At 47.3% G+C, this 18762-nt stretch overlaps 1 protein-coding gene and 1 long non-coding RNA gene across 5 annotated transcripts in view; both read left to right on the forward strand.

The window, feature by feature from the left end:
* Positions 1–912: 912 nt before the first annotated feature.
* On the forward strand, positions 913–1744 carry LOC139705636 (uncharacterized). Its single transcript, XR_011707477.1, has 2 exons — positions 913–1093; positions 1327–1744. It is a non-coding gene; the product is annotated as an uncharacterized lncRNA (long non-coding RNA).
* A 495-nt stretch (positions 1745–2239) lies between these two features.
* LOC139705736 (butyrophilin subfamily 1 member A1-like) overlaps positions 2240–18762 on the forward strand; it is a 29251-nt gene continuing 12728 nt past the window's right edge. For 3 of the 4 annotated variants that reach the window (XM_071611947.1, XM_071611946.1, XM_071611949.1), the window contains exons 1-4: positions 2240–2406; positions 10947–11294; positions 15611–15892; positions 18068–18184. In XM_071611947.1, the coding sequence (XP_071468048.1) occupies positions 2292–2406; positions 10947–11294; positions 15611–15892; positions 18068–18184 (862 nt within the window). In that variant the 5' untranslated portion in view covers positions 2240–2291. Of the gene's footprint in view, positions 2407–7147; positions 7221–10946; positions 11295–15610; positions 15893–18067; positions 18185–18762 lie in introns of those variants that run through there. The other variant, XM_071611948.1, reaches the window with a different exon arrangement.

Raw genomic sequence — 18762 nt, forward strand, 5'->3', positions numbered from 1 at the left:
TGCTTCTTATTTACTTAAAAAAAGGAAAGAGTATCATATATATATATATATATATATATATATATATATATATATATATATATACTTTCTTTAATGACATATTGTGGATTTTTTACACTGTTATACTTAACTATATCAAAATACAGTTATATAACATAATTTTAATGTCTACAAGTATCAAATGATGACTAAATAAGAATTTATTAAAATAAATATTTAAAGGATATTTGACTTATTTCCAATTTCCAGTTATTTTCATTGACAAATAATATTATAATGGGAATCTTCTGTACATGTCTGGGTACTTGTCTAATTTCTTCTTTAGGCTAAAAGCCTAGAGAGAAATTGCTTTAGTAAAAAAGTGTTCATATTGTGGATCATCACAAGATAGATGTCTGAAGGGTCAAGACTTGGGCCAAAATGTGCATGCCACTTAAATTCTACAACAATACTACTAAATTGTTCTCTATAAAATTATTTTAAAAACTAAAACTGATGGACTTGGTGATGCACACCTTGAAATCCCAGTGCTCAGTAGGCGGAGGAAGAGGATTGTGAATTGCCAGAAGCAACTCATAGAGACCCTGTCTCTACATAAAATTTAAAATGTGGTTGGGGATGTGGATCAGTGGTAAAGTGCCCTGGGTTTAACCCCTGGTACAAACGAAAAACCCTCCTATTATCTTACCCTGTTGAAAAAGGGGCTTTCACCTGCTTTATAATAAACATATTCAACTAAAACCAAACAAAACAAAATAAAAATAAAAGAATCTGCTGTCTGTACCAGTTGGAGGCTCTGGCTAGAGGCCCATGGCTTCCCCTCCTTGAGCAGCCGATTAAGACCACACCCCAACCCCTTTCCTTATCAAACTCCCACTCAGGGCCTCCATGTACCTGCCTATCACCCTGAGACAAAAACCACAAGGAGGGGCAGCCCTGTGGCCAGGGCCTGGAGAATTATTGAAATCAGCCAATCCACAGGGTGCAGAGAACCCTGGCCAGTACCAGCCCAGCAACCCTGCTTCAGATGCTTCCTAGAGCCTAGCCTGTCTCCCTCAGTGGCCCTGCCTGGCAGCCTGCTCTTCTTCAAACTGTAAGTAAGACTTCTGGTTTTCATCAACCCAGGCTCAGTGTTGTGTCTCATCATAAAGAATCTTGTTCTTGCAAGAACCCTAAATATGTTGGGGCCAGAACCTTCATGGGGTACTGAAGTGACCAGAGAAGAAAAGCAGATTCTCCTGATTGCTAAATATCCTTTTGTTGTTGTTGTTTGCTTGTTTTGCTTCAAGCTTTTTATTCTGTCCTTTGTATTAACAATCTTTTTAGAAATATAGAGGCATCAGCAAGGCCCAAGTCTGAACCTTGACATGCACATGGATTTGCAGACCCACCCCCATCAGGATGTAAAACTGCTCCTCTCCCCCAGGGAGCTCCAGTGCTGTCCCTGGTGACTCAGCCCTTCCTCTGCCCTCTCCTCCAGGAAGTGAACTCTGGGAACCTGGACCCCAGGGCTGGCTCTGCTGTTGCACTCTTAGAGCCCCATGGGAGTGCCTCCAGCATGCAGCCTCTGCAGCCTGGCTCCTCCCAGCACAGACCCTGCTGATGCACCTTCCTCTGTGAATGAATATTCCCTTCTGTTTGCCCCAGAGTGATACCTCATGCCTTTTCCCCACTACTTGGAGAATATTGGACTTGTTTCTAAATTTTGTCTCCTGTGAATAAAATTGGATTGTGTGCACACACATTTTCATGTGGACAGAAGTCATTTCTCTGCCTGGGTCACACAGCAGGTGACTGATGACAGGAAGCCACCATTTTCTCCAGTAGGGCTAGATTTCTGTGTCTCCCCACCTCCCACAGTGCACAGGAAGGCCATCTTCTCAGATCACTCATGGAACCTGTTGGTTTACCTTTTTCCACTCTAATAAGCCTGGTGTGGTTTTATGTTGTCTTTTTCTAGTGACAACTAGTGTGATAATGTGATGGTCACTTAAGAGTGAATGAACAAGGGTTGACTCTGCTCAGGAAACCAAGTCTGGAATCTAAAATAAGGAAAGTGTGGGTTGGAGCTCTCCTTGTGTCCTAGAGGCTGGTGTCACCCTGTGGTGGCTGACCCTGCCTTGAACTCCTTCTTTGGCTATTTGACCTTGAGGCTGTAAAGGTGCAGCAAGTGGCCCCTGCCCTGCTTCCACATGCCCTGCTGTGGGTTTCTCACAACCAGCTTTCTGTCCAGGGATCCTGTTCACAGTGGTTCAGGAAGAGCGTGAACGGCAGTGATTCAGAGAAAGGACATGATCCAGGACAGCCCCTGGGAGGACAGAGGACTGAGACCCCCCAGGATGCAGCCCTGGAGCAGGAGCCTCAGGACCCTCCTGCTCTACCTCCTGCTTCCCTGGCCAGGTGCAGGTGAGTGACAAAGGGCACAGCTGCCCTTTCCTTTCCCTGGTGCCTGGGTCAGGGCCCCTCCTCCTCAGGTGTCCCTGAGCCCAGCTCATGCCTCTTTGCTGGAGCTGAAGCCCAGGTGCTTCTGAATTCAGTCTATCCTTGTGGCTCTTGTTGACAACTCTGCTTTTCTCTTTCCTTTGTGAGGATCAAATGATCCAGTCACCCAAAGCTGGTTTTTAATGGAGGTGCTGTAGAAGCTGTGTCTTAGGTAGCTTCTATGATGTGCTCAAGTTTGTTTGCACCTTCTCTAAAGCTGAGCCCTGAGTGCAGGTGCTCCTGGGGACCGTGGCCGCCTGCTGACAAACCTGGGTTGAGAGCTCAGTTCCCATAGTGCAGGCCCTTGTCAGAGTCTCTGTGTTCACCCTTTGTTGTGCTTTGACCTCTCCTGTTATTCCCTGTTGTGTTTGGCCCTGTGTGTTTGGGAAGGAGGGAGCCCCAGTGTGTGCAACACATAGTGCATCCTCTAACACACTGAGCTGGTGTCTGTCTTGAAGTTCTAGTGTTTTACAAGTGTTGTGGGGAAAGGTGATGAGAATCAAGGCATATGCAAAGGCACGAGGCCAACAAACCTGGGGACAAGCTCTGGGACCCCAGGGCCCTGCTGCCCCCACCTAATGCAGGCCCTTGTCAGAGTCTTTAATTTCCTCCTTTCTTAGGAATTCATTTCTCATATTATCCCTGTTTGGTCCTGGCTGGAAAGGAGGGAGCACAGCAGGGGCCCTGCATTATTCCCCTGTTGCCCACAGAGCTGGTCTCCTATTTGATAAGTGCTTGGGTTTGAGCTGTTATGATTAAATGTTTCCAATATGGAAACTGATCCAAGAGAAGACACACACGCACACCGGCCAAACAACATATTGCTTGACACCAGCATGCGTTCCCATAAATGAAAGATATCAATGTGGGTGTGAAATGTCTGTACATCTCAATGATTTTATTGAGAAACATCTTGTTGAACAATACACAGACATAACTTCTCAAAAAATAAAACAGATAATTTTAGACTCTAAAATAGTAGCTCAGCCCTCTACCTCAGAAAATATTTTCTACTAAAACACTAGAAAGCAAATGGGACATTGCAATAGGAATATATTTATTATTTTTTAAAAAAAGCTACTAAATCTATGAATTTCTCTTTCATCTTAAAACTGCTCAGTTTAAGTATTATCACATGACAGTATTTCCAACATTAGTAGAATTTCACTAAGTAAAAGAAAATATTCCAGTCTTGGCTGGAGATCTTTTTTTTTTTTTCAATTAGTTCAAATTGTGAAACATCCTAGCATTAAGGAGAAAGAAGCATGCCATACCTGCAATCCCAGGAACTGGGAGACCAAGGCAGGAGGTTGGAGGTTGGAGCCAGCCTCAGCAACTTCAAATAAATAAAAAGGACTGAGATGTAGCTCAGTGCCCCTGGGTTCAGTCCCCAGTATAAAAGAAAAAAAAAATTACATATAAAGACCTTGTAATATGTATAAATAGTTTTCCTAGTAAAATCTCTTTAGGACTTGTCCTAAAAAGTGAGTGAATATACTCACAGAGACACAGACAAAATAAATAGGAACAAATTACCAAAATATATGCTCAGAATGTTAGAAAATCTATGGAGGAGATGAACCTTATGCATATATATTATGTTATTATATTTCTTTTTGTACCACCTAATAATAACAGCTGATAACAGGAGAATTACTTTTTGGTGCCCTAAAAATTTTGAATGACTGTTTATGAATTATCAGTGCCCTGTGACATTTGTCTCACTTTATACATGAGACCTTTAGAAATTGATAATTCACCAAATGTACCTTGTCTATAATTAAGATTCACCTGCATCCACTGGAGGACACCTGGGGAAACCTGCTGTTCCCATGAATTTGCTCATGATCTTCCCATGGGGATAAGGAATCCAGTTCATTTCCTGGCTCCAAAGGCCTGCAGGTGCCTGCTCACACTAACTGCACAGCAGGGCTTTCATTCTGAAGTTTGCTTTTGGGTGATCAATATTTTAAAAGCACACAGTACTGGAAGCTTTAGGCCAAGGTCAGAATTCCTCCCCCTGATCCTCCTCAATCCTCTCTGTTGACTGTGGGCTGTGGCTTCTGACCTTCCCTGTCACATTGTGAACCCCACGTCCTCTCCTTCTGCTTCCCTCCCTCATCCACCTTCAGTGGAAGTTCATCCCAAGGTCGGGTCAGACCAGCCCTAAGTTCGGAGGTCATCCTGGCCACCTCGTGCCCTTCACTGCTGCTGGGAGGTTCTGACCCCACAGGCAGTCTGGGGGACTCTTCAGTTCCCTGAGCTGGGACCTGTCCTGGTTTTCTCATTTGCATATTCCCAGTAGTTCTTTCAATGTCTGTCAACGACTTAATTTTCCAAGATATGCTTTCCAGTTCCTCCCATTACTGGCTCTGGGAATTCATGAAACTCTCCCCCACCCTCTCACCATCCATCACTCTGAGGTTCCTTCGGGGTTTCCTGTGTGGAATCCCATCTGCTGTCTTCCTCTTGGATTTCCTCTTTTTTTGGCTGAGTCACATCTTGCTATGGTCCCTTAACAGGCATGCAGAAGTGCATTTCAAAGCTCCTACTCCAGGAATTCTTCTATTATGTCATCAAATTCAGAATGCAGTTTGGCGAAGATTTAAGATGCCTCTGAATTCTGAAACACGAGCCCCCTATTTTGGTGCAGTGTGGTGGGCACTTCATAGAAGAGATTACAAATACTGGCATCTCAGGCATCTCAGGCCCTAGAAGGGCCTCTGCATGCTGAGTGAGGAGCCCCCAAGGCTCCCGGGCAATGCCTCTGCCTGTGTGTGCTGAGCAGGCCTCCTGGTCCCATCGCCTTAGTCTCCAGGCCTGGGAGCTCTCTGGGGCTCAGTTGACTCTCAGCACAGTGCAGCTCCTCCATGAAAGGTCTGCTCTCCCCCGCTGCTCCAGGCCTTGCAGGCTTCCTTCCTCCTGTGCAACTTGTCTGAACTTTCTGTGCAGAGTAGCTTGGAAGAGAATGAGAAGGGAAGTGGCCCCAGAACACTGCCTGGGGGAATGCAGTGCTTCTACCTGGGCTCCGGGTCTCAGACCCCAGCGGAGATCCCATTCTGGAAATCTGCTGCCCTCCCTGAAGGGCCTGCAACAGCCTTCCCTGTTCCCATCTCTGGTTCCCCATGATTTTCAGGGACATGGCCGGGGGTTGGAAGCTCTAGAAAAGTGGTATTTGGTTCTACCCTGTTTCTCCAGCCACCCACTGAAGCCTGGATTTGTCTGCAAGAAAGGAGATGGGAGGAAGGGCCACCCAGAGTGACACCCCTGGAGACCCAGATGAAGGGTGCATCTGCCTCTGCTGTCACCCAGGGTGCACAGGAGGAGGTCCTGTCTAGGACACATCTGCTTACCCAGGGGCAGTGGCTTTTCCCTCAGCCAGGGAAAAACTCTTCAGCTGTCCTGGTCCTTGGAAATCTTTCAGCATGGGATGAATGTCCTTTGATCCCGTCATCTCCCACCATTGACATTCTACTCAGTTGCCACTCACAGGATATTAGGAATTGATCTACTTTATAGAGGGTACTTTCTTCATCAGAGAAGGAACATTGGGCTATCCTGCAATGATGTGAACTGTTTTGCAGGAGAGCTCAGCTATTTCCTCTGCCGCAACTGGTTCTGATAGCACTGATGTAAACCTATTTGTGAGGATCAGTACTGTTTTACAACTCCTTTGGATGCCCAGGCTTATTTTTCAAATACTAAGGGGTTTGAAGACTAGAAAAGTAACACAGAAGCCTGTTGAAGACATCTTAGATCACAGAACTCTTGAATGACATGATGGTAGAAAAGTATGATATGCTTGGAGCTGCCTATAGGAAGGCTTGATGTAGAGTCTTACAGTTTTCTTGAAATGATCACACTGGGTGACCATTTTGATCCCTCTTTCTTATCTTTATTTTTTTCAGTTATTCAGATTTTTTTGGAAGATAGCATTGAGGTATGACAAACATTTTTTTAAGAAAGAGAGAGAGAGAGAGAGAGAGAGAGAGAGAGAGAGAGAGAGAGAGAGAATTTTTTATATTTATTTTTTAGTTTTTGGTGGACACAACATCTATTTTATGTGGTGCTGAGGATGGAACCCAGTGCCACGTGCATGCCAGGTGAACGCGCTACCACTTGAGCCACATCCCCAGCCCCATGACAAACATTTTTAAAGTTGCATGTATTTTAAAGGACACATGTGGAGGAGTTTGGGAATTAGCATGCACCTGTGACATTGTCTTACCATCAGGGAACTAATCTCGACCTTCCTCCAGTGTCTCCTCCTACCATCTTGCTTTTGTTATTATTATCACCCTGTGTGTGTGTGTGTGTGTGTGTTGAGGATGCTTAGCACAAGACCTTCCCCTTAGCAAACCTCTGGGTACTGTACAGCACTGTACATTAGACCTCAGATTGTTGATCTCACATGACGGAGATCCCATCGATCCTTCAGCCCCTGACTTGCTCTTCCCCAGAGCCTCGTCACACCACGCTCTCATACAGTGTGGGTCTGCCTGTGTCAGCCACTCCACTTGGCACAGTGTCCTCTGGAGTGTGCCTGTGGTCATAAGGGTGCGGTGTCCTTGCTCTGGGAGCTGAACACGCAACTCTGAGGTGTAACCTCGTTTCCTGCAGCCTTTCATTGTGCAGCAGATATCACTGTCTGCACCGAGGTGAGGGACACAGCAATGTGCATGACAATGCGGGTTCCTCTTCCTGCTCAGAGTTCTCCTCTTTCACGTGTGTGTCCTGAGGTAAGAGGACTGAAGCAGGGGGCATTTCTGGGTAGAATGCACAGCCCAGCTCCAAGCTGTTGCCTGCAGTGGCGGGACTGTGCCCATTCCCAGCAGGAGGGGCCAGGCCTGTCTGCTCCTCACCTTTGTCAGCATTTCTTCTTTGTTCTTTGGCTGACAGCCACTCGTTGGGTGGAGTGGATAGTCCACTGTGGCTTTGTTGCATTTCCTTGGAGGTTCCTAGCATGGATCACCTTACAGAAGCTGCATGGTCATTTGCATATGTCCTTGAAGGAAGTGTCTTTGCATGCCCTTTCCTGTTTTCTTTTGGGCTACTTTTATTATTTTGTTTTGTGGTATTTGATTGCCAGGTCATTTCTGTATCTGAATATCAATCTTGTCCAACACAAGGATTGCGATGTTTCCTCCTGTCCCCTGGGCTGCCCTGTCATTGCTTTAATTGATGCTTTGCTTTTTAGTTGCGTGTAATCTACTTGATATTTTGATTTCTGTTGCCTGTGCTTTGTTTTGGTTTAAAAAAAAAAAAAAGAATCACTGGTCACACCACTGTCTAGTGGCTTTTTTTCTGAAATTTCTTGGAACCTCCATCCTTGGTCTGATGTTTGACACTTTAACCTATTTTCGGCAGACTTCTAAGTGTGACTAAGGGTGAGATCTCCTATTCCAGGCAGATGGCCAGTCTTCTAATCCCACCTCTTGGACTGCTTTCCACGACACCCATTCTTGATGCCCTGGTGGACCACCTGACCACATGCTTGTGGGTGTCTCTGGGCTCCCTGTTCTGTTCCAGAGGCCCATCTGTCCATCCTCCTGCCTGTGCTGTACCCTGCATTTCCATGCAGCTTTGCAGTTGGAAAAGTGGGATGGCTCCAGCTTTACTCTTCTGGCTGAGATTGTGAACTCAGTCATCATGGTCTTTTGTGCTTTTGCATGAACGTTTATAACTTGTTAACATTTTTGTGAAAAGTGCCATAGGAATTATATATATATATATATATATATATATATATATATATATATATATATATATATACATATATATATATATATATATTTCAATCAACAGATAAATCTGTGTCTTTATCAAGTACAGCACTGGAAGTGCACACACGCTGTGCTGTGCTCAAGTCTAGCTGGCGAGCAATGGAGAGCTCCCGCAGTTGCTGTCTTTGTGGAGAGAAGGCTGGACACTCCCTCTGTGAGGTCTTCCAGAGCACAGCCATCCTTGAGAACTACCCTCTCCTCACCACCCAGTAGAGGCTGCATTGCTTGTGTTGGTGCCAATGGGAAACAGAGATTTTTAAAGTGTAAAGTCTTTCCATATATTTCTGCTTCTCTATTTCCCTCAAAGAGTTTCCTCATTTCCAGGGACCTGGCGATGCCGCCCCTGGGTGTGGATCCAGGGTTCAGCTCATGCTGCTCTGGGGCATCTCCATCTCCACAAGCTGGGGACCTATCAGACAGGAAGGCTCTCAGCCTCAGTGTCTCAGGCCCTGCTGCACCTTCCCAGCCTGTGGCCTCCTCCCTGAGGAGGCACATGGGGCTGGAGCAGCTCAGAGCCTGAGGTCTGTCCAGACCAAGGCCGAGATGCCCTCCCCTCCACCTGGTGCTGCTCTCTCCAGCTCTGAGGTGAGGTGACATGGGCACAGCCAGCACAGGAGCTGGAATGTGTGAGCTTGACAACAACTTTCCTTTGTTTCCTGTGAATCCCTAATTCCTAGAGCAGTGTCTGCAGTACCATTGAATATTTGAATTACAAGTTTATCAGGTAGAAAAAGCAGTCTAGGCAGAAACTGAGTGGGATCTTCCTGACTTTCTCTCTTACTTAATGCTTCTGATGCCAATTTTGGTCATTTCTGTATGTCCCCAAACAGTGGACGCCTTATTTCTGCACAGCAGGCTTGAACCACCCAGTAAATGAAGAATGGCAGTTAGTGCAGATGAGGAAACCACATCTTTCTTGACAGTTCTAGTTTCCCTGCCATGTTACAACACAAAGTTAAAATACATAAAACTGAAATTGAAGGGTTCTGGATTGTTAGGGATATGATGGTCACATATGAACATATGTATATAATGAAAAATATAAAGATTATTGAGGAAATGGGAGAAATGAAGTGTCCTGCCAAGCCAAAAAACTGTCTCCAGAAATGAAAAAAGAATATAGAACCTCGTTGTTTAACTGAGCATTAGAGAAAACTGATGCACATGCTAGGCTATCTGCTGATGGAATCCATCAGGCCCCAGAGGACCCACTCAGCCATTGCAGAGATGGATGAGATCTCCCCTGGGTGCTGGTCCCCAGATGCCCTCTCTCACATACACACTCTCAAAACAAGTAACTGATACATTGCTCTTGAGTAAGATGTGAAAGTACCTTTGCCACACATCTTTCACCTTACATTAATCTTGTAATTGAAGTTGCCATTTGTTTTAGTTATTTGCTGTTTTCCAAAGGTAAATTGGAACTCGTTCTGCTATAATAAATAGGTAGCAAAACTGGGGGCCTGGTGCCTGGGCCCAATCTGCACTGCCACAGGGAGAAGAGTCTCCCTCTGTGAGGTACACAGTTCAAACTGAAAAGTCCCAGGCCTTCAGACAAACACACCTGATTTAAAACTGGCAAGAGGCACATGTGCCTTTTTAGAAGATTTCCATACATTTCACAGAGACTGAAAAAGGCTGTCAAGAATCTCAAGTATTCTCAAGGAAGCTGTCTAAGGAGAGAGGGGAAGAAATATCTCTGTTTTGGCACCAGGAAAGTTCCATGTTTTCCCTTGGATTTGTACAGGTTGAGCTTCCCTTATCTGATAGCTTGGTATTAGAAGTCTTTTGAATATCAGAAGTTTTCTAATGCTGGGATTTTTGCATATTTAAATGGCACATCTTGGGCTGTGACCCTAACGATGGCATTCACTTGTGTTATATGTGTACTTACACACAGAGCCTGCAGGTGATGTGGCATTATTCTCAGTGAGCCTAGTCTTGACAGAGACCTGCCTGTGAGCTCAGGTAGGTAGTTCCACATGTTGATGCTCAAAAAATTCTGACTTTGTTCTTGGATTTCAGACTAGTGGATTGGGGATGCTCCAGCTGAATTTTCCACTCCCAACACTATGTCAGAGATAACCTGAGGTCAAGTTTCAGGATATTTATCCTAGGCCTTTCCCTCATGTTAATATACTACACTGGGAAAACTCTGTGGCATCTCATCTTTGTTTTTCCCCTAGCACAAAATCTTTACTTTAAATGCTTTCATATTATATCTCACTATTTGTTTATATGTATTGAGTAACATGGTTTAAATCGAGGGGACATTTGCTGGATAGTATTGCAATTCTCATTTTATGCCATACTAATCATGGGTTGTGGGGCAAGTTACCAAGTCACTCTCTGACTCAGATTACTCATCGCAGAGTGAGGGCAATCTCTATAACACACAGAGCTCTATGAGACTTTAATAACGTAATTTATATGAATTTGATTTCAAACTCTAGGCAAACGGGAAACACCTGAATCTTGATTTAGCTCATCTGACCCTTGCACAGTGGCTCTGTGTGGCTGTGACATTTTATACCAATTGTGCTCTGGCATCCTGGTGTTAGGTCTGCTCAAAAGCTTGGCACAGCTCTGTGTGCTTAGGGAGCTGGTCTGCTGCTCTCATCAGACACTTGCAGCCTCGCCTGACAGCCCCGGGCTGTGACACTTTATCTTCATGATTTCCAGGGCAATTCGACGTGATAGGACCAAGCTCACCAGTCATCGCCAAGGTTGGAGCAGAGGCCGTGTTCTCCTGCCACCTCAACCCCTCCACGGATGCCCAGGACATGGAGATCAGGTGGTTCCACGCCAAGAATTCAGAATTGGTGCATTACTATAGGAATTCCCAGGATATCCTGGAAAAGCAGCATCCAGAGTACCACAGGAGAACGGAGCTCCTCAAGGATCAGATCAGCCAAGGGCAGGTGGCCCTGAGGATCCACCCCATCCGCACTTCAGATGGAGGGGATTACAATTGTTCATTTGCAAGCTCCACACACCACAGTGCAGCACAGTTCAGTGTGGAGGTCACAGGTGAGCCTCTGGCCTGAAAGCTGTCAGGTGATTGGAGGTACATTTTTATTCAACCAGTACCCTACAGTGTGCAAGGACAGATGGCAGTGTCCCAAGGACACTGGAGAGGACTTCCAGAATGCCAGGGTTGAGATTGGTCTAGAGTGTCTTCCCACGGATTCGTGTTTTGATAAAAAGGACACTGACATCCCTTTTCCTTTCCAACACACTGATGAAGGGCAGGTGCAAGCAGGGCATCTAAGCGTGGCCTGTGCAGAGCCCCAGAAACATGTCTCTGTCTAAAGACTTTGTTCTTATTTCAGAAACACAGGAGGAGCTCCAGGGAGATGGAGGGAATGTGATCAGCCCAGCCGCAGGCACAGGGTTCTGAACCTCATTCCATCCAGACAGAACGTGCCCTGGTTGACTGGAATCTGACTCTTGAGGGAGATGTAGAAGGGTGTGGGGAGCCAGGGCAAGACGGCCAGTGAGAAGGCCAGGTGTAGGGCCAGAATAAAGAGGTGTGTCTCGAGAGGGTCTTCTGGTGAAGTCAACTTTCTGGTTGACAAAATTGCTTGTGGACACAAGCTGGGGACCCATCAGACAGACATTTCCGTAGTAGTACTCCTAAGCAGAGGATCCAATAGAAAAACAGAATAGATGCATGGACACAGGGGACACCACTCAACAATAGTGAGGAGAGCGTGGACAGGGAAGGAGAAAAGAAAAGGAGGAAATTCTAGACACATAAAAAGAACAGCCCAACCTCCCCCACTGGATTCCCAGCTCTGGGGTCCCTTCCCTTTGGAGAAGTCTCTCTCTGTATCTCTGTTGCTTTTGCAATAATCCTGATGCTTGCTTGCTATCCCTGGGTCCTGCTCTTCAACTCTGCTGAACAGAGACAACAATCCCAGCACCCCTAGATGGGCACAGACTTGCACACTCATCCTGGGATATCCTTATCTGCTCACATCTCTGCCTAAGGTGAAGCACTTACATCCCACATCTGTGCACACAGTCACCCCAGAAACTCCTGTGGGGCCGGGATGGAAGAGTAAGGAAGGTTTCTAGTGAAAACATTACCTGAGCCTGATTCAGCCTCCATCAACACCAGCACAGAGCCTTGTGCTGGTCTCCGGGAGGAGCTTCTCTCTCCCATTCCTTGAATGAACCCTGGGAGAAACCAGCCTGGTCCATCTCAAGGAGCATAGCGTTCATAACCTTGCAGAGCAGGGAAGCTTTCTTCTAGGCCTCTGTGACCTGTGTACAGATATCCACCTGCCATTCAATGACAATCCTGAAAGTCAATGTGATTGGGAGAAGAGTCTGTCCGTCACAGAGACTGTGCTTGGTCTAGTTTCATTAGAACAAGTTTACACAATAAATGGCAGCATTTACCTGATTCTTCCTGGACTGTAGGTAAATACTGAAAAGCGGCTTGCTGGCAAGTTTTAAACAACAGTTGGTGCCAAAGCTTCTGCCAACCAGACCCTTTATAAATCCACCAGTTGAATCTCAGCAGAGTCTCAGAGAGGACAGTGAGCCCTGTCTGTGGCTAGAGAAAGCCTCCTTCTTGCAGCAGGCTCAAGGGTGGTCTTAGAGTTCTTACTGCAAGAGCCAGCCATGTGCAGTGGAGTGCCACCTGCAGAGGCCATAGAGAGGTCCTCTGGGAGCCGCAAGAGCCAGGCCCCTGGGCTTGTGCAGTGGCTCGGCCTCATTTTCTGGGCAGAGAGGTTTGTCTGTGACAATGATTTCTAGAGGAAACCAGGCAGGAGACATCTACTTCTAAAGGTATTTCACATACTTCCTAAAGCTTTGGTGAAACCTAATTAGTGGCTATCATCTTGAGAGCCAGTTGGTAGTACTGTTTCTCCAAAGAAAAAAAAAGTCCTTCCTTTCTCTGAACTGGTAGATTTGCCTGATCCCAGATGCTTTTGCTCTTGGCCCAGAGGAATTCCACCAGCAAACAGAGAACAGCTTCCCACTGCTGTCCCACTATACCCTAGATTCCCTGCAAGCACACAGCTCCCTCCTTGAAGTCAGTGGCTGGGCTGATGGGCCTCCTACTTGCAAATGAATGTGTTCTGAGCTTCAACAGAGGGTGCCTAACATATTTTAGTCTCATGAATCCATGGCAGGAAATATTTTCATACTAACTCTTTGACTTCTCTAAAGCAGATAGGAAAGCACAGGTGTTTCCCAAACAAAGTAGTAAAGGATTTTAATTTTTTAAGGATGCAAACAAAAAATTAAAGCAAATTCAAGCCTGTGTCAGATTTCCTGGTGAGCACTGTGTGTCTGTGCAGCACCATGCCTGTGAATCCATCACCATTCTGTGGAGGCACTGTGTCCTCCCAAACCCAGGGCTGACTCTCTTGTCAGTTGTAAGCACTATGTAAATATCCCAGATTTTGCATCCTAGCTAGTTGAATGTCTGCAGATGGCATCTCTGATAGCACTTCAGTGAGGTGGATTCTCAGCTTAGGAGTGAGATGTTCTTCTACATTTGCAGGCAATTGCTGATGCTTCTGGTCTGCTACAATATAAGTCTGGATGCAAATATTGCAATAACAAATAACCACAGGTGTTTTTTGAAGAACCAAGAGGGTTTTCCAAAGGAAAGGTTTCTCTGGTCCCTATATCCAGGAGCTCAGGGTTCCGTGATTTCCAGGCAGGCTGCTTTTTGCATGTGTCCTGGAGTGTGGTGGGAAGTCACTGCTGGCTTTGCAGTTCACACTCCTGGTGAACCAGTCACCCTGAGCACTGTGCTGAGCCAACCTCCTCTTCTCCTGCTGGCCAGCACTGTCCATGGGGCTTGCTGGACCCTGGGGTGTTTTCCCTGAGTACCTACTGCCCATGCCCAGTGCAAGGCAGTGCCTGGGCTCTGCACAGAGTAGGTCTCATATGTGCTCCTGTGGGCAAAGGTCAGCCCCAGACAGAGCCCTGGTCCTCCCCACTGTGGCCTCAGGCTGTCCTGTGATTTTCTAGGCTGGTTGGGTTCTAGCATGCCTTTCTTCATCTGTCCCCTCCCTCCTATAAGAGTGAGGCCTGGCCAGGTCAGGAAGGGTTCCCTGGAGAATCAGTCTGTGCCAAGACCCCCAGAGTTTTACCTCTGTCAGGCTCCTTAATCTTCCCAGGGAGGAGAAGCAGCACACCTGCCAGCAAGGATGTCTTCTCTTGCTCTTCTCATCTCCCAAACTAAACCTTTGCCTTTCCTTGCTTTCTCTTCTGCTTTCTCAGATCCCATGTAGAGATCCTACACAGCCCGATGGCCTGTCTGCTCTGTTCAGAATATTTTAGTAGAGATATAATTATCCAGTGCCATACAGAAATGCTAGTCACTGTGCTTTATCCCAAGCCACTTCCCCACAGAGGCCTGCAGAGAAAGAGCACAGGGCAAAAGGAGTTCAAGACATGTCAGATTTCCACATCAATCACCCCGAGGCTATTTTCTGAACAACAAATGTAGCCTTGACCTTGGGGCTGTAGATGTCTTACAGCCTTGTCTGTGCCTAGCCCTAGAAGATAGAGAGTACTTGAAGATAAAGCATGCTCCCTGCTGTTAAGGACATCATCAACAGGAGGCTCAACCAATTCCAGTGAGACTTCCATCAGCATCTGGAGACTACTCCTAAGCACAAGGAGGTGGGACATGTGTTCCACAGCTGGGGAGGCACTTCCACAGATAAAAACTTCATTACCCCAAAACTGCGCTGCCCAGGTAAGGCAGCTACCTCCTGCATGTGGCCACGCAGGTGCAGCTTAACCCCTACTAAATCATACAGGAATGCCAGTCCCACAGCCACCTGGCTAGTGGGTCTCACACAGAGCCCTGACCTTCCTGGGCTTCTCCCATGAGAAGAATTTCTGCAGGAGGCCTGAGCTGGAGGAGGGTGAGTGAATGTTGGGGAGCAGTTTAACCACAAGAGCCTCTACCCACACGTACCCTTCAGTTCTCAACCATGCTAAATGGATGGATGGAGGGTCTCAGCCCAAGTATAGTGAGCATGAAAAGAAAGGATGAGTCCTGCACTCAAAGGAAAGGGGGAAAGAAAATGGTTCAGAGGGTGTTTAACCACTTGTTCACACACTGGTATAGATAATTCAATTGATTTCTCACAAGTACATAGAAAAGAAATTATTTTGGAGACAGTATTTTCATACTCCAACTTTCACAAGCAGAAGAGTTCGGACTCCTGTAGATCAACCAGGAAGCCCAAGTCCATAGGCCTCAGGGGGGCAGAGTCCTTGACCTCCTAACACAACAGTCTCTCTGTTTCTCTCTCTCTCTCTCTCTCTCTCTCTCTCTCTCTCTCTCTCTCTCTCTCTCTTCCCAGCCTCAGGCCTGGATCCTCGTATTCATGTTGAACCTGGTCCCAGTGGGAGAATTAAGCTGACCTGCATGTCCCCAGGGTGGTACCCGGAGCCAGAGGTACAGTGGAGTGGCCCAGGAGGACTCCTTCTAGAACCTGCCTCGGAGACCAGGACTATAGCAGGAGATGGCCTGTTCCATGTGGAGTCCTCTCTCTCAGTCGGGGAAAATTCCACAGGACACCTGACTTGTTCCATCAGGAACCCTGTCCTCGATGAGGATAAGAAGACCCACGTGTCCATGGCAGGTCAGTTCCCTCCCAGGTGCTCATCCAGAAGTTCCAGTGCAGATTGGAAGCTGTGAGGAGCAGAGACCCCTGACACAGACTGCAATGAGGGTCCAGTGGGTGCCTTGCCACTCCTGAGTGGGGACCTCCTGAGATATACCCACTTCCCCTGTGCACTCCTGCTGAGGTCAACAAGGTCATTATTTCACAGGGTAAAAGGGGATACGCCAAAGCCTTCAAGAGTGATAGGAATAAGAGGATCTTTCAGAGTCCCTTGGAACCTTTCCATATCCTCCTGCTCAGACTTATCCACACATAACAATATGGGCTTTTCCCCACCTGTCAATTTAGCTAAAATGCTGGCCACAGCCACCTCTGTGACCGTGATACATGCAGACCGTTTTGCGCCCAGGTTCCAACTACTAAAAAGGGCTAATAATACTGTGTCCTCATGCAGTTGTCATGAAGGCTAATGATACAACTCATTTTGCAGGCAGAGAGCACCAAGCACCCAGGTATGCCCTTCAGATACACAGAGTGACTGGCCAGGGGACATAGTCTGGCTCCAACACTGCCCTGCACCACCCTCTCCCTTTCCCAGCCAGGGAGCAGAGTGCAGCCTGTGCTCCAGGGTATTCTCAGGCCCTTCTCTTCTCAGCTCGTCCCCACCCTTCCTTCCTTTCCCTCCTCATTCCTGGTATCATTCCTTGGACATACCCACCCCCTGGGGCTCATGGGCACTGGGAGCCACTTTTCTTCTATGTTCCCTCAAGCGCCCTTTCCTGCTGGTCCTTCAAGACCTAACCCAGGAGCCATCTTTTCTATAGAACTCCCCTATCCCATGTGCACCAAGTGTGCCTCTTCCCGCCCCCGTTACCCTGGATTATGTTTGCCTCCTCTCAGGCTGTGTGTGTGAGCCCCTGAAGAGAGGCTCTCTCAGGCCTTGAACTTCCCACTGCCTAGCAGACACCTGCTCCCAAGAACAGATTGCCTGGTGGGTGTGTAAGTGAACATCTGCAGGACGTTATCAGGACCACCAGATCTGGTGTCCACCGCTTTCCCTTGTGTGGGTCACATGTGTTGTAGATCATTAGAAAGAGAGAACTGGAATGAAGTTGGGAATTTGAAAATAAAAGAAAATATATTAGAGGATAGGGTTTTTTTGTGTGTGTAGGGGGGGCGAAGTGTTTGCTTTTTTCTTTCTTTTTTTTTTTTTTCTAAATGTCATTCTTGGAAATACAAACCTCCATGGGGGAAATTAACTCACTCCTCCTTAGACTTTGACAGTGAAGAAAGGTGTATAGAAAACCTGGGAGAAACTGGTGAGTCGGGGCTGAGCTTAGCAAACCTCAGCAACCCTCAGGACCTCACATGGAAGGCCCTGAAATCCACATGGAGGACATGAAGGAGAAGGGCCTTCTTCACGTGAGTGCAGGAGGTCTGCTGAGCTGAGCAGTAACTCACAACCTGACGACCAGCTGCGCTCTGTGGTCATTTCCTAGCCATTTGGCTGAAGGACTGAATGAAACAGCCTGGAGAGAGGGCTGCTCAGGGCCTCTTCTGCAGATGGTGTTGGCCTCAGAGCCACTGTTACTGACCTCAGTCCCCCTCCAGCCCAGCTGGAACTCTGTTTCTGGGACCTGGCCAGGAGCTGTGCCTGGATTAGGCGCTGACACCTCACAGTTCCTGCACTAATCTGAGAAGAGCTCCAGAGGATCTCAGTCTTCAGACTGTCCTTAGACTCACATCCACGTGATGAGGAGGACAACTGGAGGAACAGGCCTATGATGAAGGCAGTTGGGGCCTCAGGAGGGCAGGGCAGGCAGGTGAAGGAGAGGCTCTGTGGCATCTGCAGACTGTTCCTTATTATAGGAGCACTTACTATAGGAGCATTGCGTGTCACCCGCATCATGTAGGCTTTAGTGAAATCTGGAGCTGTTCACGCGGTGTCTGCTGCGTTACTTTCCTCTCTTCAGCCTGTCCACACAGCTGCCTGGTTTGACAGGGCAGCTCAGGGCCTGCCCAGGCTGGGAGGAGGCAGGAAGTGGAGGTCCTTAGGAGTGCTGGGAGGGCTGGGGAGGCTTGGGGTCTCTGCTGCCTGGTGACGTCTCCATGAGGAAACAGGAAGGACTCATCCCCATCAGCCAGGCCACCTGCAGTCAGCCTAGATCTCAGTGCCATGGTCCTGTTTTGCAGATGACCTGTTCCCCAGGATCAGCCCCTGGACTGTGGTGCTGGGGGTGCTCTTAAGCCTCTTGACTCTCTGCTTGGTGGTCACCGGTATTGTACTCCTGAGAACCAGAAAAGCCAAAGGTAAGTTTGAACAAGGGGGCTGACATCATTTGTGTAGCAATTAGACTTACATGTAGATCATAAGTCTACTTAGGGTTTTTATCTTTTACTGCTGACTAGGAAAACATGAAGAGTAGGGATGCTCCATTGACACACTCTTAGGTGCTGGGTCTGAACTTCAATTCGCCTTTGAACTCACTTTACCCACTTCTTGACTCATTTCCTTCTTGATAATTTCCAAGAAACATGCTTTCCATGCAGGAGAGAGGTGAGCTGCTTATTAAGGAGGCTTCTGAGTGCTCTCCAGGACCCTGTAGCCACACACTCTGTCCTCAAGGCACATCACAGAAAGCTCTGTGTATGGACAAGAGTGGGCCATCCGCCGTCCACCAAGTACCATCCACCAAGCACCATCTGCCATCCACCATCTTCCATCTGTCTTTTATTTTTTTCCTTTTTACTACACGTTGGGTCCTGCACGTAGGACACAAGGCCTTGGGCCTGGTAGGCCACCTCTACCTCTGAACCACATAATAGCACCCATCTTCCTTCTTCACTACTTTTTCCAGTGGCCTTCCTGCTGACCTGGACATGGCTCC

This window comes from Marmota flaviventris, chromosome 5, assembly GCF_047511675.1.
Source record: "Marmota flaviventris isolate mMarFla1 chromosome 5, mMarFla1.hap1, whole genome shotgun sequence".
Taxonomy (NCBI): domain Eukaryota; kingdom Metazoa; phylum Chordata; class Mammalia; order Rodentia; family Sciuridae; genus Marmota; species Marmota flaviventris.